This window comes from Crocuta crocuta, unplaced genomic scaffold, assembly GCF_008692635.1.
Source record: "Crocuta crocuta isolate KB4526 unplaced genomic scaffold, BGI_CrCroc_1.0 scaffold407, whole genome shotgun sequence".
Taxonomy (NCBI): domain Eukaryota; kingdom Metazoa; phylum Chordata; class Mammalia; order Carnivora; family Hyaenidae; genus Crocuta; species Crocuta crocuta.
The window spans coordinates 345117-365260 of NW_027551557.1; the positions used below are offsets into that span (position 1 = coordinate 345117).

General features: G+C 39.5%; 2 protein-coding genes across 2 annotated transcripts in view; one reads left to right on the top strand and one right to left on the bottom strand.

Moving 5' to 3' along the window:
- Positions 1 to 1001, bottom strand: part of TRMT6 (tRNA methyltransferase 6 non-catalytic subunit) — a 12619-nt gene extending 11618 nt beyond the window's left edge. The window contains exon 1 of the mRNA XM_077749136.1: positions 873 to 1001. Coding sequence (XP_077605262.1) covers positions 873 to 1000 — 128 coding nt within the window. The 5' untranslated portion in view covers position 1001. The remainder of the gene's footprint in view (positions 1 to 872) is intronic.
- Positions 1002 to 1262: 261 nt separating this feature from the next.
- The window catches only part of MCM8 (minichromosome maintenance 8 homologous recombination repair factor), a 47876-nt gene continuing 28994 nt past the window's right edge, over positions 1263 to 20144 (top strand). The window contains exons 1-9 of the mRNA XM_077749119.1: positions 1263 to 1527; positions 5347 to 5393; positions 6993 to 7159; positions 7503 to 7586; positions 9630 to 9712; positions 10125 to 10274; positions 12408 to 12511; positions 13507 to 13705; positions 17213 to 17298. Of these exons, the coding sequence (XP_077605245.1) occupies positions 7012 to 7159; positions 7503 to 7586; positions 9630 to 9712; positions 10125 to 10274; positions 12408 to 12511; positions 13507 to 13705; positions 17213 to 17298 (854 nt within the window). The 5' untranslated portion in view covers positions 1263 to 1527; positions 5347 to 5393; positions 6993 to 7011. The remainder of the gene's footprint in view (positions 1528 to 5346; positions 5394 to 6992; positions 7160 to 7502; positions 7587 to 9629; positions 9713 to 10124; positions 10275 to 12407; positions 12512 to 13506; positions 13706 to 17212; positions 17299 to 20144) is intronic.

Consider the following 20144-nt stretch of genomic DNA (forward strand, 5'->3'; position numbering starts at 1 on the left):
CTTGGTTGTACTTTCTGGATAATCAACAAAAACATCTCAATACATTTTCAACATTAATAACCTATTGGGATTTAAGAAGTTACCAAAAATTCCCACTTCTCTAATATTAAAATAGAGTTATAACTAATCAGCAGGTTCACAAATCAAGCCTGTTTTTAAGTTTGAGACCTTGAACAAACTGCTTTTGGGTAATTTAACTTTCCTAGACCTCCTCCCATCCCTTTGTGTAAAGTGAGGGAATCCTAGAGAGATCCTACATTCTATGGGACGTTGTTTTCCAACGTAATTATGTGTAAATGGTTATTCCAGTTTGGATACAGAAAAGAGCCCAAAGGCCAGATAAGGTTGGAGAGGTTTCATTTTTGTGGGGCTGATCCTGGCTGAGGGAGTAGGAAGAAAGGATGGTCTATGGGAAAAAGGCAGGGGAGGGGAGGATCCTGAGAGGCAAAGATAGGAGAGAATGGTTGGTGGGTTCTGTGAAATAATAGGAGAGAACATCTCAAGAACCTAGGAGAACAACCCCAGGACGGAGGGAAGGGTAAGAGCAAGGATGGGGAGGGCACTTGAGCACCCAAGGGCGAAGTATGAGAAAAGGAACCCTGTGGAAAGACCGAGAGGGATGTTGAAGGCAAAAGACCAGGTTTGAAACCTCGGAAGGGGCAGTCTACAGAAAGACAGAAAGGACAGGAGAATGGGATGTTGGGGGGAAAGGCTTCTGTGGAAAGACCAAGAGGAGAAAACGAGAAAGCAGGTTAGGGATCCACAGAGCCAAGAACTAGACCCTGGTGGGAGGGGGTCGGTGGGAAGACCTGGAGGAAGGGGGTATCTAGAAAGTGGGGACGGGGACCTCTAAGGCCAGGGACCTGACTTACTTTCTCCGCTGGACTTGCACTGCTTTGAACACATCTTCCCGTTTCAGCACCACGAAGTCGCCGTCGCGGATGCGGTGGTCCTCGGGATGCGGTGGCTGTGGGCCCGGCGACTCTCCTGGGCCCTCCATGGCCCTCNCGCCCCGCCCTTCGTCCTCTGCGGTGGCGGCCGCCAGCCTCACAACCACAAACAGAGTGGACGCAGAACCCTAACACCGGCACCTCCCCCACGTGCCGCGCGCCGCTTCCGCTTTCCGGTGGGAACCTCTACGGCTTCCGTCTGGCCGAACTTCTTGATTGGCTGCACTCCTTTCCGCCCCTCCGGTCTCGCCGCACCTTGGACGGAAGTTGCGTCAAAGACGCGCCAAAAAAGAACTTGGAAGACGACTGGAGTTTAGCTTCGGTAGCTAAACGCCTTCCAGTGAGCCTGTGAGGCGTCAGGGAAACAGGCCTCTTGCGGGGACGTCTGGAGGGCTGCGACTGAAGAGAATCGCCGGACTTGGGCAGGGGCCGCCTGAGGAGCTCGGACCTCGGTCTCTTCTCGGCCCTGCCTAGCTTCCCCCGGGAGGAAGGGAGAGCGGCTCGGCGCACATCTACTGTTACCCAGGAACCTGCCCTGCTGAGAACCAGGAGACTCTTAGGACCTCTGTCTCTGCACGTAAGAACCGCCCGAGGAGAACTAAATGAAGTAGGGTATTTAACGGAGCACAACAGGCCCACAACGGGCTCTTTTACTCAATTCTGCAGTCCTACATCTTGCGTCTGTTGGAATTTTTACAAGTTATTGCCATCATATTATCTCCTTTGGGAAAGATAGAGCCTGTAAGCGTTCTCGAGGGGGCGCTTCCGCGTGGATTTTGAAAACGGAGTTTGGAGTTCAGTTCTGCCACCAAACAGCTTTGATCTTGATCTGTTTCTCAGGGCTTCAGTTTCCTGACTTGCGATGTGGCCTTGACGATTATCAAAGTTCTGCCTTATCCTAACATCAGGAACTTGTTTGGGTATTAACGTATTTATTAATTAAATCCCTTTAAACAGAATCGGTTGCGGGTTTGTGTGTGTGTGTGATGAATAGCATTACAGTGTACGGAGATATTCTTTATTTCTTTTTATCCTTAGGATACGAGCTATTTTTGAAGATTGGCTGTCTTTTTTTACAGCAGTTTCAGGTTTACAGAAAGTGCAGAGTTCCCTTGTATTTTTCTTCCCTCCCCACAGCCCAGGTTCCATGTGTTAACACCCTGCATTAGTGTGTTACATTCGTTACAATTAATTGACTAGTATTGATACATTATTACTAGCTGAAGCCCAGAGTTTATGTTAAGAGTTCACTATTTCCGTTGTACAATTCCATGGGCTTTGACAAACACGTAATGTCATATATCCACCATTACAATATCATACAGAATCATTTCACTGTCCTAAAAATCCCCTGTGCTACACTTACATGAATTATTTTAAGACCTCTTTTAGGGCGTCTGTGTGGCTCAGTCGGTTAAGCGTCCAATTTCGGCTGATCTCACGGTTCGTGGGTTCGAGTCCCGCGTGGGGCTTTGTGCTGACAGCTCAGAGCCTGGAGCCTGTTTCAGATTCTGTGTCTCCCTCTCTCTCTGACCCTCCCCTGCTCACACTGTCTCTCACTTTCTCTCTCAGAAATAAATAAAACACTTAAAAAAAAATTTAAGACCTATTTTACTTCTACTTCTATCACAGAATTTATTTTTTGAATTTTATTTAAATTCAAGTTAGTTAACATATATTGTAATAATGGTTTCAGGAGCAGAATTTAGTGATTCATCAGTTACATATAACATCCTGTGCTCATCCCAAGGATTGCCCTCCTTAATGCTCATCACCCATTTAGCTCATCCCCCACCCACCTCCCCTCCAACAACCCTCAGTTTGTTCTGTATTTAAGGGTCTCTTATAGTTTGCCTCCCTCTCTGTTGTTTTTTTTTTAATGTATTTATTTTTTGTGCCTGCTGTGTAAGTTGGGGAGGGGCAGAGAGAAAGGGTGATAGAAGATCAGAAGTGGGCTCTGTGCTGACAGTAGAGAGCAAGAGAGCATGATGCAGGGCTTGAACTTGGATACTGCCAGATCATGACCTGAGATGAAGTTGGACCCTTAACCGACTGAGCCACCCAGGTGCCCCTTTTGTTTCTTAATTAAAAAAAAAATTTTTTTAATGTCTATTCATTTTTGAGGGACAGAGGGTGAGTGGGAGAGGGACAGAGGGAGGGAGACAGAATCTGAAGCAGGCTCCAGGCTCTGAGCTGTCAGCACAGAGCCCGACTCAGGGCTCAAACCCACGAACCGTGAGATCATGACCTGAACCAAAGTTGGACGCTCAACCAACAGAGATGCCCAGATACTTCAGCCTGTTTTGCTGCTTAAATTCCACATATGAGTGAAATTCCACATATGATATTTATGTTTCTTTGACTGACTTACTTCATTTAGCATAATACACTGGTTCCACCCATGTTGTTGCAAATGGCAAGATTTCATCCTTTTTGATCACCTAATAATATTCCATTGTTTATAGATACACCACATCTTCTTTATCCATTCATCAGTCGATGGACATTTGGGCTCTTTCTATAATTTGACTATTGTTGATAGCGCTGCTACAAACATTGGGGTGCATGCACCCCTTCAAATCAGCAGTTTTGTATCCTTTGGATAAATACCTAGTAGTATAATTGCTGGGTTGTAGAGTAGCTCTTTTTAATTTGTTGAGGAACCTCCATACTGTTTCCCAGACTGGCTGCACCAGTTTGCATTCCCACCACCAGTGCAAAAGTGTTCTCCTTTCTCCATATCCTCATCAACTTCTGTTGTTTCCTGAGTTGTTAATTTTAGCCATTCTGACAGGTGTGAGGTGGTATCATTGTGGTTTTGATTTGTATTTCCCTGATGATGAGTGATGTAGAGCATCCTTTCATGTGTCTGTTAGCCATCTTGATGTCTTTGGAAAAGTGTCTATTCATGTCTTTTGCCCATTTCTTAATTGGGTTGTTTGTATTTTGGGTGTTGAGTTTGGTAAGTTCTTCATAGATTTTTGATAACCCTTTATTCAATATGTCTTTTCAAATATCTTCTATTCCATTGCTGGCCTTTTAGTTTTGCTATTGATTGTTTCCTTTACTGTGCAGATTTTTATCTTGATGAGATTCTGGTAGTTCATTTTTGCTTTTGTTTCCCTTGCCTCCAGAGACACATCTAGTAAGAAGTTGGTGCAGCCACGGTCAAAGAGGTTGTTGCCTGTTTTCTCCTCCAGGGATTTTATGGTTTCCTGTCTTACATTTAGGTCTTTCTCCTTTTTGAATTTATTTTTGTGTATAGAGTAAGAAAGTGGTTGTTTCATTTTTCTTCATGTTGCCGTCCAGTTTTTCCAGCACCATTTACCTAAGAGACTGTCTTTTTTCCATTGGATGCTCTTTCCCGCTTTGTCAAAGATTGGTTGGCTAAATATTTGTGGGTCCATTTCTGGGTTCCCTATTCTGTTGCATTGATCTATATGTCCCTTTTTGTGCCAGCACCACACTGTCTTGCTGATTATAGTTTTGTAATATAGTTTGAAGTCTGGAATTATGATGCCATCAGCTTTGGTTTTCTTTTTCAACATATTACATTGGCTATTCAGGACTTTTCTGGTTCCCTACAAATTTTAGAATTGTTTGTTCTAGTTCTGTAAAGAATGCTGTTGTTATTTTTGATAGAGATTGCATTGAATATGTAGATTGCTTTGGGTAGTATCAACAGTTTAACAATATTTTTTCCTCCAGTCCATGAACATAGGGTGTTTTTCCATTTCTTTCTCTTCTTCATTTCTTTCATAGGGTTTCTATAGGTTTCTGTGTACAGATCTTTTATGTCTTTGGTTACGTTTATTACTAGGTATTTTATGGTTTTTGTTGCAGTTTTAAGTGGGATCAATTCCTTGATTTCTCTTTCCCCTGCTTCATTATTGGTGTATAGAAATGCAACTGATTTCTGTACACTGATTTTATATTCTGCAATTTGCTGAATTCGTGTATCAGTTCAAGCAGTTTTTTGGTGGAGTCTTTCAGGCTTTCCATGTAGAGTATCATGTTGTCTGCGAAGAAGGAAAGTTTGACTTCTTCCTTACCAATCTGGTTGGCTTTTATTTCTTTGTGTTGTCTGATTGCTCAGACTAGGACCTCCAACGCTATGTTGAACAACAGCGGTAAAAGTGGACATCCTTTCACATTCCTCATCTTAGGGGGAAAGCTCTCCAGTTTTTACCCATTGAGGATGATACTCACTGTGGGTCTTTTGTATATGGCATTTATGATCTTAACTTATGTTCCTTCTGTCCCTACTTTCTTGAGGGTTTTTATCAAGAAAGGATGCTATGTTTTGTCAAATGCTTTTTCTGCATCTATTGAGAGGATCATGTGGTTTTTATCCTTCCTTTTATTAATGCAATGTGTCACACTGATTGATTTGCAGATATTGAACCAGCCCTGCATCCCAAGAATAAATCCCACTTGATCGTGGTGAGTAATTCTTTTAATGTATTGTTGGATTCGGTTTGCTAGTATCTTGTTGAGAATTTTGCATCCTTGTTCATCAGGGAGACGCATATGTAATTCTTTTTAGTGGGGTCTTTGTCTGGTTTTGGAAACAAGGTAATGCTGGCTTCATAGAATGAGTTTGAAAGTTTTCCTTCCATTTCTGTTTTTTGGAACAGCTTCAAAATAGATATTAACTCTTCTTTAAATGTTTGATAGAACTCCTCTGAGAAGCCATTTACTTTTGTTTGTTGGGAGATTTTTGATTACTGATTCAATTTTTTTTAACTGGTTATAGGTTAAAACCCATTTTAAAGGTTACTTTTATTTTGAATTTTTGATAATTAGCCAGAATCTATCATTGAGTTTTTAAAAAATGAGTATCTTGCTATGTACAAAACAAAAAATGTGAAGGGATAATTAGCAAAAAAAAAAAAAGATTATGTTAACAAATATGTTTCTTTTAAAAAAAAACAATTGCATTTCAATGAATTTATTTAAGAACTGCAAATAACTCATCTAATCAATACTGATCTAGGAATGATCTTTCTTCCATTGCCTCTTTGAGAAAGCTGGATGTCCCAGAAAATTAACTTCTTTCCTATTTAGCCCCTACAGAGAAAGATTAAAACATGTATGTACCCTGTCCCACCCCTATGCATCCCCAGAAAAGTTCATATTAGCTGCCTATGTAAGAATATGTGTGTAGCTTTGGTAAAAGTGGATATGACATGCATATTTGACTGTATACGAGGGTCTATGATGGTGTACTCATAGTGTCACAGGTCAGGATTATGGTCAGCCAAGAGGCGCCTGGGTGGCTTAGTCGGTTAAGGATTATGGTCAGCCAGTGCTGCCCTGTAATAAGTCTAAAACTACAAAAAAGCCATCTCTCAGTTAATTACTTGCCCTATTTTCATTTCTGTTGTGGGAGCTCCTTGCAAACAGGTACAGTACCATATTTTTATCCCATGAACATTCAGTATACTTAAACACCTATGATATACCTTAAAAAGAGATGGCACCATTTGCAATGACGTAGATTGAGCTAAAGAGTAAAATAAGCAAAATAAGTCAGTCAGAGAAAGACAAATACCATATGATTTGACTGCTGTGTTGAATTTAAGAAACAAACAAGCAAAGGGCAAAAAGAAAGAGAGACAAACCAAGAAACAGACTCTTAACAATAGAGAATAAACTGACGGTTACCAGAAGGGAGGCAGGTTACTAGAAGGGAGGCAGGAGGGGGGGCTGGGTGAAACCGGTTATGGGGATTAAGGCATGCACTTGTGATGATGAGCGCTGGGTGTTGTGTGGAAGTGTTGAATCACTATATTGTACACCTGAAACAAATATTACACTGTATGTTAACTGGAATTTAAGTAAAAACTTTAAAGAGAGAGAGATGGGAATTAGAAGGCTAACTGCAGAGTGTTTTTGAGCCTGGTACCATGGTGTACAACGTTGCAGGGCTGTTTGCTAATCTCAAACTAGAATGCGTTAATTTTCTTTTATTTACTATGTTAATACATTTTTAGGAACACTATTTCCATTATAATTTTGATGAAGATTTTTTTTTTTAAGTCTTTGTCTTTTAGAAGACATGAATGGAGACTATAGAGGCAGAGGATTTGGACGAGGGAGGTTTCAAAGCTGGAAAAGAGGACGAGGTGGTGGGAGCTTCACAGGAAAATGGAGAGAGAGAGAACACAGACCTGACCTGAATAAAACCACAAGAAAGCATACTTCTGGTAGGGGAGGTCAAAGATTGCTCGATTGTTTTTTCTTCATGAAGGAAGCTATTTATGCTTCTCCTGCAAACTTCAGTCTTTGAGATGATGTTATTCCTTAAAGTAGTATTTAAACATTAAGATCCAAAATTTTTCCTGAAACCTATAACTTAACCTGTAACTACTAATATCATGTCAGTTTCTCATTGTCAGAAAGAGAAGTAAATTGGGAAAAAATGTTCTTTTTCTACTGACCTCATGCTGGCTTCAGTAGCACATGTGCTGTTTCTACTGACTTAGTATTCTGGGTTGTTGTTGTTTTTTTGTTTTTTTTGTTTTTTTGTTTTTTTGTTTTTTTTTTCAGAACAAACCTCACAGTCTTTGCTACTACAATCAACATTGGATCATTTCATACCGTATAAAGGCTGGAAGCTTTATTTCTCTGAAGGTAGAGTCAAAAGTGCAAAGAGTACCATAGATTCTATTTTCTTAACTTGTTGTTGGATCCTGCATCTACTATTACTATAATGCATTTGGCTTACTCATAGATACCCTCTTCTTTAATTTTAGTTCACACACACAATTAAATCATGTTCATGTTTTTTTTTTTTTAATATTTTTTATTTATTTCTAGGAGAGAGAGAGAGAGAGGCAGCGTGAGCAGGGGAGGGTCAGAGAGAGAGGGAGTCACAGACTGAAACAGGCTCCAGGCTCTGAGCTGGCAGTCAGCACAGAGCCTGATGCGGGGCTCAAACCCACGAACCGCGAGATCATGACCTAAGCGAAAGTCGGACGCTTAACCGACTAAGCCACCCAGGCGCCCCCTAAATCATGTTCATGTTTAAAGAGTATTATTTTTAGGGTTTTGTATCAGTTAGGAAAGCAGAAACCACAGTAGGTTATTTCAAAAAGGGGATTTTACACAGTGAATTGAATATATAGTTGGAAGTCTAAAAAGAGCAAAAGGAGGTTGTGCCTGGGTGGCTATTGGCTGAGCCTCTGACTGTTGATTTCGGCTCAGGTCATGATCCCAGGGTCATGGGATTGAGCCCTATACATTGAGCTCCACACTAAGCCTGGAGTCTGCTTTCTCTCTCTCTCTCTCTCTCTCTCTCTCTTTCTCTCTCTAATAAAAAAAAAAACCTTAAAAATTAAAGAGCAAAACGGGGACACTATGATAAGCCCTCAGTTAATAGTAATTTCTGGAAGCAGCAACCATCCTTATGGATGATGGAACAAAAAGTGAGAAGTTCTGAGGTTGTCACGAGGTAGGGATTCAAAGGAAGAGCTGTTGCTTCAGCTGCTGAGGGACACCCTGCAAAGCTGTGCTTGGACCTCTGAAGGGTACTTTTCACACCTTTGCTCAGACCACTGCAGTGAATGAAGCTGCTTGTTGCTGGTAACTCTGGTGGGAGGAAGACACTACTGTTGCTCAGAGGTGGAGGCTGGAAATTCTCCACAGCTGGAGAGATGCTGAAAAGAATTAGAAACAAAAATAAAATCCTTCCTTCTTGCCACCTTCCAGTCAGTCTCTAACATGCCTCCAATTGGCAGAACTTAAAGGGAGTCCGGGCATACACACGCACGCACGCACGCACGCACGCACACACACACACACATCTGTGGGTTTTTTTTCCACTAGACTGTATACTGCTTTAAGGGCAAGAATCTTGCCCCATACCAGGCACTCAGTATTCATTTGGTGAATGAATAAAGTGCTTTACAAATGTTTTCTGTAGTGACAGTCTTTTTTTTTTTTTTTTCCTATTACATAGACAGATATGTTTCTTAGGTGATGTCTCTTGTTGCTTTAGGATGCAATAGCTACCAACACCTGCAATATTTCCCTAGCAGTTAGACCAGAACACTAGAAGTGATCTTGAGACTGTTCCTAAAAATGAAGTTGGGCAGACATCTTAGATTTAACCATCTATACTTCCAGACTACTTCATTGTATTGTTTTTCTGTGGGAGACTGGTTTGAAAATGTTATAGAATTTTACAGTGTAAAAGTTTTGGGACCAGAGTGAAGTAGTGGTCTGTCTACTATAACCTCAGGAAAGGATCTGACATTTGGCATTTTGGACTTGTAGAATTTACTTTGCAAGGACTGGCTTTAACTCTGTTTCTGAATAAGAATTTTATTCATGTGTCTAGCTTTGCCTTTATTATAATTTTCATTTTAAGCTGTATTATGTAAGCTATTTGAACTACTAGGTCCTATTAAGTGTCAAAGGTTCAGTACAAAGATTCCCATATAGTATTGGTGCTTTTAGAGAAAAACACTTCTTATTTGCATTTAAGATTATGCAGACCTAAGCTTGTTTTAGAATCTTAACTATTCACTCAATACTTAACTATTCTTATGGAAATATAATCAGAATGCAAATTGGAAAAAGTCCTCTACCATGTGTACAGTGTTTCTTCGTCCCATGAAAAATATGCCTGTCTATGTATGATTATTAGTGCTAATGACATGTTTGTTGGATTAGTTTACAGCAATAGCTCTCCTTTTATTGAGAAGATTCAAGCATTTGAGAATTTTTTCACAAGGCGTATTGATTTATATGATAAGGTAAGAGTCCCATACAGCAAAGCCACCAGTCCACCTTTATGTGTTGTCTTCTTGAACCATGTGTTTGAGGTGCTAGTGATCAACAGAGGCTGGAGCCAGACAGCCTTGATCCAGATCCCAGCTCTGCCACTTAGCTGCAGTGTGGACTTTGGTGTGTTACTTATGTTCTTTGTACCTTAGCATTCTAATCTATCAGTTGGTCATAATAGTATTAATACATACCACAAAGTGTTGTGAAGAGGCATAAATAAGTTCATGTATTTTAAATACTGTAACTGTGCTTGGCACAAAGCTTATTATACTCATTGTTATCACCATATAAGCATATGCTTTCTCAGAGTAATTGAATGTTCAGTTATGATCATTGACTCCAAAAAGACATCATTGTTTTCATGCTTTTAATATTTTATAGGATGAAATAGAAAGAAAGGGAAGTATTTTGGTGGATTTTAAAGAACTGACAAAAGACGATGAAATGACTAAATTGGTACCAAATATAGCAAATGAGTTAAGGGATACACCTGAGAAAACCTTGGCTTGCATGGGTCTGGCAATACATCAGGTAAATATTTATTTTTGTGCTGACTTTTGTCAAAATTTTAAAGGAAGATTTTACAGTAACAGTACCTTCCCTAAATGGTAGTTTTTAACCAACTAGAACTGAAGAATTGCAATCCTGTCCTGAAAGATAACATGCATTCTATATACAACATACAACAGCTTATCTAAATAAAACATTTATTTTAGTTTATTTGAACTAGTTTAGTCTATTAAAGATAATGCAGGAATTGAAGAGCTCTTGGAAACAATCTCATAAGGAAGATAAGACAAGGATCATGTTGTTATCAGTTATGAACTTGGAAAACAACCTCAGATTTAGGTTCTGTGGCATGAGGCAAGTCACTTAATCTCCCTGAGTGACCCCATATATAAATGGAAAATAATATATGCTGTCCCTGTTTTTCTCAGGGTCAGTTGACACAACGTATGTGAAAGTATTATTTAGGTTAACAGATAAATGTTGCCAGGTAAAGAGTTGTAAATCTCAGAACAGGCACAGATAAAATACTGGATGCATTCAGAAAAAGTAAGACTATTGGGGAGGAATGGGGAAAGGTCAGAGGAAGACTTTGTAGAGATGGTAGGGTTATGATGGGTCTTAAAGGGGTTCTGAGAATTAGACATAGACCAGAGGAGGTAATGGTATCCAGGTACAGGAATTAACTAATTACAATGATGTGTATACAGCTGGTAACCTGAGACTGGAAACCTTGGTGTTGTCTTAAGACTCGTCTCACTCATTAGTTCTCTGTATCCAAGTCACCACATTCTTTCTTTCCTATTTCTAAAACATCTCTTAACTCCACCTCTTTTCCATCCTTATTGGCCCTCCACCCCTTTTTTTTTTTATGTTTGTTTATTTTTGAGAGAGAGACAGACAGAGTGTGAGTGCAGAAGTGGCAGAGAAAGAGGGAGACACAGAATCTGAAGCAGGCTCCAGGCTCTGAGCTGTCACCACAGAGCCTGATGTGGGGCTCAAACTCACGAACTATGAGATCATGACCTGAGCCAGTCGGACACTTAACTGACTGAGCCACCCAGGTGCCCCAACCCCTCCACCCTTCTTAAACCTTCATTATCTTTCCTAAATTGTTGCTATACATGGCGAAACATGATCTGTGTTTGGAAACTGGGGTCTTCTTCCATGTGAAATCCAAATCCTTTATGTGACATTGAAGGCCTTCTGTGATGTGGTTCACCTTCCTCCTCACTTTCAGTCACTACCATTAAGCTAAGCTGAGCTCTCCCCAGAATTCTTTTCAACACTCTGACTTCTTGCACATGCTGTCCCTTAACCATGAAATGCCCCTTGTGTTGCATCCAAATTTGAGGGGCCTAACTCTGATGTCTCTCCATGAAACATTTCTCAGGACCATTTTTCAAAACTTGCATAGTATTTTGTCTTTATATAGTCTTTTTAACAACTAGAGCTATATATGTGCATCTCATTTTTACTCTTAGATTGTCAGCATATAGCTTTGTACACAAGAGGATATTAAATATTTAATGTCAAATGTCAAGGGAGTGGGTATTGTGTATTTCAGAAGTCATCGTTATTTTCTCTACCTTAATTAATCACTGAATATAAAGTAGAAAATATGTATTCATCAGAGTCTGTCCAGGAGGTAATAGCTTTAGGGACTGTTGTAAGGACTTTTAATATGAAGCTTAGTTTGGACAGGAAGTAGCAGACAGGGATGCTGGAGTTTTCTAGTCCAGGGACAACAAAATCCCAGATAAAACATAATCCACTATAAAATAAGTAGTCACAACTAAATATCAGAATTTAAAAAAAAATTTCTTAATGTTCTTTTTTTTTTTTTGAGAGAGACAGAGTGCAAGCAGGGGAGGGACAGAAAGAGAGGGAGATACAAAATCCAAACCATGCTCCAGGTTCCATGCTGTCAGCAAGGTGCCTGATGGAGGGTTCAAACCCACAAATCACGAGATGATGACCTGAGCTGAAGTCAGATGCTTAACTGACTAAGCCACCCAGGCACTCCTTAAATATCAGAGTTTTAAAGGGCTGTTAGAGTTCTGTTAATATTCTGTTCTGAACTGTTTATATTCATAAGCTTCATATTTCTATAAAAGAGTTCTACTTCAAGGTATATTTTGTTTTCCAACTGTTTAGGTATTAACTAGGGACCTTGAAAGGCATGCAGCTGAATTACAAGCCCAAGAAGGATTGTCTAGGGATGGGGAAACAATGGTAAATGTGCCACACATTCATGCAAGGTAAGGATTTGCTAGTATCAAAGTATTATTTAGAATCTGGCATTTAAGACTGTTTGAAAATGGAAACCTCATTTTATAAAACCAGAGAAATCAGTAAAAAAAAGGTATGAGTTCTTTGCTATCTTACTGTTTATCACATTCAAGTGAACTCACTCAGAATTCTTCAAAAATAAATTTTCCCTACCCAAATAAGGTGATTTCCCAACCTGTATATTTTTGTAAAAATTGATTTTGGATGTATACTTCTCAGGATGCTGCTATTTAAATTAATGATCTATGTAATACAGTAATGGTGTGATTATATTTTGTTGAAATAACTAGGTTATTTTGTTGAAATAACAGGACAAATGAAATTCTGTTTTTCTTTAATTCATCTTTATTTAAAATTTTAAATTCTAGGGGTGCCTGGGTGGCTCAGTCGGTTGAGCGTCCAACTTCGGCTCAGGTCATGATCTCACGGTTCGTGGGTTTGAGCCCCGCGTCAGGCTCTGTGCTGACAGCTAGCTCAGAGCCTGGAGCCTGTTTCAGATTCTGTATCTCCCTCTCTCTCTGACCCTCCCCTGCTCACGCTGTCTCTCTCTCTCAGAAATAAATAAAAACATTAAAAAATTTTTTAAAAAGATTTTAAATTCTAGTTAGGAGAGATGAATAGGGTAATCACTAGGGTTTTTTTTTCTTTTTCAGAATTTATAGAAGACATTTTGTAACAGTTCTTGAAAAAGAAGTTAGAAACTCAAGTCACTTTTTTCCTTTTGATGTTAGTTTTTTCCTTTTTTCCCTTAGAGAACAGCCAGTGGGACAAGAAGAAAAGGGAAGGCTTAGCATTTTTTTAATCTTTAAGAATGATTTAATTCCTCTGAAATTTCTGATCTATAGGGATGATACGGTTTGAGAATCCCACAGTGCTCCTAAAAGGAAGTTGTGAGGATACAGATAACTTCACTGTTGGTTTATTGTAAATTCATAGATAAATACATTTTTGGTTTTGTTTTTAGGGTCTATAACTATGAGCCCTTGACACAGCTCAAGAATGTCCGAGCAAATTACTATGGAAAATACATCGCTCTGCGAGGGACAGTGGTTCGTGTCAGTAACATAAAGCCTCTGTGCACTAAGATGGCTTTTCTTTGTGCTGCATGTGGAGAAGTTCAGGGTTTTCCTCTTCCAGATGGAAAATATAATCTTCCCACAAAGGTAATATGTTCTTTAACTACTTGATTATGTATCTTGGTAGAGAAGGCAAATCAGTTTACAGAAAACATTTCCCAGTGTTTCTGAGCACAGAGCTTATTTTCAGTTCTTAAATTATAAAATACCTCAGAGTACAGAAAATAAACCAATAAAACATTCCTCTAATCATCACCTAGAATTTTACATTTTGCCGGCTTCAGTTATATTTTTAAAGATCTGAAGCATTATTGATGTGATTAGTGTCTCTTTTGTGCCCCCTTGTACCATTCCCAGAGACAGTCATTATCCTGAAGTTAATGTGTATCCTTTCCATTCATATTTTTATATTCTGACTTAATGGGTTTGACAATGATGTGTTTCTTTTATCTTTATTAACTTTTTTAGACTGTAGATTTTAAAGCCATAGAAAAGTAGAGGATATATATAGCTACCATTATAAGTTGACAAATATTAATGTTTTGTGATTTCAGCTTAATTTTTGAAACATAAAACATTAAGTATTAGAGTTAAAGTTGAGGTCTCTCCTTTGCCCTCCCCAGTTCTAGTCACTTTTTTCATCCCTAGAGGCAGCCACTCTTCTGAAATTGGCATAAATTCTTCAAATTTGCATTCTCATACCTGACAATATGTGTAAGGTTTGTTTTGTGTGTGGTTGCATGAATGGTATATTGAAAATAACATTTTGCAACTTTTTTTTTTCACTTGGTTATTTTGGAGTTTACCTATCATAACACATATATAATTCTTTTATCATTACCATTGTGGAGTATCTGATTGAATGAATGCCATTATTTATCCATTCTCCTGGTAGATATTTGTGTTGCTTCCAGTTTTTTACGGCTATATATGATACTGCAGAGAACATTCTTGTACATATGTCTGTAACAGAGGAAATTCTCAGTTCTGGGATAGCTTATTGTTAACTATTAGATGTTGCCAAATAACTTTCCATAGTGTTGGTCCCAGCTTACACTTCTGCTGTAGTGTTAAACAATTACCATCTCTCTGTATTTTCATTAATGCTTTTAAATGTTGTCATTCTAGTGGGGTAAATGGCATTTCATTTTTGATATGAATTTCTATTATTTCTGTTATAGTTGAACATCTTTTCACATCTTTATTGGCCATTCCGTTTCCTTCTTTATTGAATTTTCTTTTTATGTTTTCTGCTTATTTTTTGTTTATACTATTGATAGGAGTTTTTTAAATTAATTTTAGATAATAATCATTGATTATCTACATTATAGGTAACTTCTCCCAGTATTTGGTGTATCTTTTAACTTTGTGGTATATTTTTTGTTCTATAGTTTTACATTTTGATAGGGTTAAAGTGATTGTTTTTTCCCCTTATGACTTCTACTTTTTATACCCTTCTTATAAAGGCCTTGTTTACTTGAGCATTATAAACATATCTCTGACATTCTTTTTTAATACTTCTGGTCGTATTTTTTATATTTAGATTTTTGTTCATTAGGAATTTAATCTTGGGAATGGCACTAAGCTAAGGATCTAATTTTATTCTTTTAGGTGAAAAGCCAGTTGTCACCATTTATTATTTAAACCCTCTATTCCTACTGATATGTATTGCTTCTTCTGTGGTACACTTTGATTTTATAGACATGTGACTCTGTTTCACTTCACTGGTCCTATACCAACTGTTTATGATCTTATACTGATCTCATTAAAACTTTTGATAAGGCAGGGAGACTTACCGTACCTATTCTTCTTTTCCAAGGTTGCCTTTACCAACCTTGGACTTTAATAAATTTAACATTTATTACATTTTTGCACAAACTGAAATTTGTAGGGTTTCCTTCTCTTACAGGAAGAACGGAGTGTGTTGGATTCATGTATTGGTTCTTTTTTAAAATATATTTTCTTAATATTTATTTTGAGAGAGAGAGAGAGCTGGAGGGAGGGAGGGAGAGAGATGGAGAAAGGGGGAGGGAGGGAACTTGTGCATGGGGGAGGGGCATAGAGAGAGGGAGAGAGAAAATCCTAAGCAGGTTCTATGCTGTCAGCACAGAGCCATAAATGGGGTTTGATCTCACGAATGACTCAATCATGACCTGAGCTGAAATCAAGAGTTGGTTGCTTAACCAAATGAGCCACACAGGCGCCCCTCAGCTATTGGTTCTGAATAATCAGTGGTGTTGGTAAATGGGTGTCATCTATTATTTGTCTGGGCTTAAGATTCAGGCTCTGCCCTTAGCTCTGAGGCCAGAATTTAAATCTTGATTTATTGGATGTTTACTGTACACATTTGGTCAAGGCACTTTCATGCCCTCCAGTATCATGGGTGGTAATGCTGACTTATAGAATGAGTGCTAGTGTGGAGCTTATTGTTCTGTTTGTGTCTGAACTTCAGTGAACTGAAGCTCCCAGAAAAATGATTGTGCCAGGAAATCGCTGTTTCAGTATCTATTACTGCACAAATCACCCTAAAACTTAGTGGCTTAAAATAACAACCGCCCTTTAATGATTTCTCATGGTTTCCGTCAGTCTGAAGTTCAGAAGAACTGCTTGGCTGGGTAGTTCTGCCTCTAGATCTCTTACAGAGTGGTAGTCCAATGGCGTCTGGAGCTGAACAGTGAGGGGCTGCGGTCGCTGGGGACTGGAGTCACTGGGGGTGGGCTGGGCATCTCTCTTCCGAGTGGTCACTCGGACTAGTTTCAGTTTCTCACGCACAGTATGACATCTCAGGATACTCATTGTGTACACATGGCTTAAAGAGACAGATGTCCAGCTCTCAGGAAGAAACAGCTTCGCCTCTTTTGAGCTAGCCTCAGATGTCAGGCAGTGTCACTTCTGTCACATTCTGTTGGTTACAAAGCCTATCCAGATTCCAAAAAGGGGAAATTAGACTCCATCTCTTGATGGGAGAGTCATAAGGTTCTAGAAAGGCTCTTGGGGGAGATATTGTTGCAGTCATATTTGGAACTGACACAGTCTGTGGCACAATCTGTGAATTTATAAATGCATCTTGGGGTCCAAACTGCAAACAAGTGACTTATAAAAACTTGAACACAGCTCACTTACATGATGAAGACTGCCATTGTGGTACAATAAATATTATATAAACAGTACACAAGGAAGTGAGATAGGGGAGCTAGGGATTAAAGAAGACCCAGGAAGGCTTTGGAAAAGGGGAGGATTAAGGATGTGTGTGCGGGACTGGATGCAAGAGGGCATTCAAGGATCAGGAGACTACATGGGCATGAAGGAAGGAAGAAGTGCTTGTGTGAGAGGCCTGTGAGGAGCCTTGCACACCCACATCAGAAAGAATAAGAGCACTAATCAAGAGGGACCAGCTGAAAAAGTACCTCAAAAGCTTGTGATACAGAATTGATGCAGAAGGAAATAGAAAGTCATTAAGTTCTTAGTGCATTTTTCTTTAACACCATCCTGAGACCAACTTAAAACAATATTAAATGAAGCATTTTAACTTGAATTTTCCCGAGATGTGATTATAGTTTATCAAAATCTGGATGTGAATTACTCTTGTTGCAGTGTCCTGTGCCCACGTGTCGAGGGAGGTCATTCACTGCTCTCCGTAGCTCTCCTCTTACGGTTACGATGGACTGGCAGTCAATCAAGTAAGCAGTCAGACTATTAAATAAAACACATATCTCTCATACTGCCAAGTAAACCTATATTCCTATATCTTACTGTGATTCTTATCAGTAGGCAGTGATAGAGTATATAATAAAAGATTTATTTCATTAAGAGTTTGTCTTGAAATGATAATTGTCTTTATTTGAAATTTGTTCTGTATCAGATTCTAGAAAAGATTTAAAGTGCAAGTATCATGTCCTTATGCTGTTGAGGAATAGTTCATTTTGTTTCTCATTTATGTGATTCATTGAACTTGATGTAGACCATTAAAGCTGTATAATTTTCTTTCCATAATGAGCCATGATAGAAACATTGTTTAGAAATTTAAAATAAAGAATCCCTTAGAAATGGCATATTTCATGTTCTCACTGTCCATGAGGCATTTTACTATAGGTTTTTTTTTAAAGCTGTTTTTTTGTAGGTCGTGTGTGTGTGTGTGTGTGTGTGTGTGTGTGTGTGTGTATTTTTAACCCAACAATTTATTCTATTTTATCTGGCTGTAGTCTCATACGTAATTCATTCCTTGAAGTCAGAGTGCTACCCAGGAAACCTGGCTAAAACAGGAGAGAGATGGTCTTAAAAAAAACACTAAGAACCTAGAGAGAAAGTGAGGTAGATTGCTACTAACCCTGTCCTAACTTTACCTCCTTCTGTTCTGTTAAAATTAAGACCAACATATACAATAGTTAACTGTATACTATGCTGAGACCTTCACAAACACTCTTACTTTATAGTAGAAGAAAGGTTTAAAATTTTTTTTTACATTTTATTTTTTTAAATTTTATTTATTTTTGAGAGAGAGAGAGAGAATGAGCCAGGGAGGGACAGAGAGAGGGAGAGACAGAATCCAAAGCAGGCTCTAGGCTCTGAGCTGTCAGCACAGAGCCCAACATGGGACTCGAACCCACAAATTGTGAGATCATGACCTGAGCCAAAGTTGGATGCTTAATAGACTGAGCCACCCAGGCACCGCTACATTTTATTTTTAAAAAGTTTAATTCCATCATAGGTAACATACAGTGTTATATTAGTTTCAGGTGTACAATATAGTGATTGCTCATTGCTCATCACGAGAAGTGTGCTCTTAATCCCCTTCACCTATTTCACCCATCCCCAACTCCCCTCCCCTCTGGTAGTCATCACTTCTAAGGAGTTAAGCATCTGTATTTTGGATCATCTCTTTTTTTCTTTATTCATTTCCTCCCCGAACCCCCCCTCCCCCATTCCACATATGCATGGTATTTGTCTTTCTCTGACTGGCTTATCTCACTTAGCTTTATACCCTCTAGTTCCATCCATGTTGTTGCAAATGGCAAGACTTCATTCTTTTTTATGGCTGTGTTTAAGACTTCAGTGTGATCTTGTGCCCTTTTAGTGCACAGACGTGCAAAGAAAGTCTGTAGGACTTTCACCACTGAGGAGGCCTCAGAGGAGCTGTAAGGTTATTTGGACTGGGGGCAGACATCTGGTCTGACTTTAGGCCCTGCCCATCAACAAAAGCTTCTCAGGGGCTAATACAGGGTGAGCACTCTGCAGTTTGGTGCTACCACAGTTCTGGCAAATACCTGACCTGATTCAACTTGAGCCTAAAGTGGCCCCGACTGGCCCAGTAACAACACAGGGACAAAATCTTGCCCACAACAGGCAAAGAGAACGATTGTAGACTACTGGACTGGAGACAAACATGGCTCAGCCACAATAGTAGGGCACACACGGCATGTATAGGAGACACCCCTGAAGCACCAAGTTCTTTTTTTTTTTCTTAAATAGTTTATTGTCAAGTTGGTTTACGTACAGTACCCAGTGCTCATCACAAGTGCCCTCCCCCATGCCCATCACCCCACTTCCCCTCTCCCACACCCCCATCTGCCCTCAGTCTGTTCTCAGCATTCAAAAGTCTCATGGTTTGTCTCCGTCCCTCTCCCCAATTATTTTTCCCCTTCTTCCGCATGGTCCTCCTAGTCCACCTATATGTGCAAACATATGGTATCTGTCCTTCTCTGCCTGACTTATTTCGTTTAGCATAACACCCTCTAGTTCCATCCATGTTGCTACACATGGCCAGATTTCATTCTTTCTCATTGCCATGTAGTATTCCATTGTATAGATATACCACGTCTTCTTAATCCATTCATCAAATGATGGACACTTACGTTCTTTCCATGTTTTGGCTGATGTTGAGAGTGCTGCTATGAACATTGGGGTACATGTGCTCCTATGCATCAGCACTCCTGTATCCCTGGGGTAAATTCCTAGCAGTGCTATTGCTGGGTCATAGGGGAGTTCTATTGTTAATTTTTTGAGGAACCTCCATACTGTTTTCCAGAGGGGTTGCACCAGCTCACATTCCCACCAACAGTGTAGGGGGGTGCCCGTTTCTCCACATCCTCACCAGCATCTAGAGTCTCCTGATTTGTTCATTTTAGCCACTCTGACTGGTGTGAGGTGGTATCTCAGTGTGGTTTTGATTTGTTATTTCTCTGATGATGAGGAATGCTGAGCATCGTTTCATGTGTCTGTTGGCCATCTGGATGTCCTCTTTGGAGAAGTGTCTGTTCATGTCTTCTGCCCATTTCTTCATTGGATTATTTGTTTTTCAGGTGTGGAGTTTGATGAGTTCCTTATAGATATTGGATACTTGCCCTTTATCTGATAAGTCATTTGCAACTATCTTTTCCCATTCCATCAGTTGCCTATTAGTTTTATGGATTGTGTCCTTTGCCGTGCAGGAGCTTTTTATCTTGATAAGGTCCCAGTAGTTCATTTTTGCTCTTGATTCCTTTGCCTTTGGGGATTCTCTTGCTGCGGTTGAGGTCAAGGAAGTTTT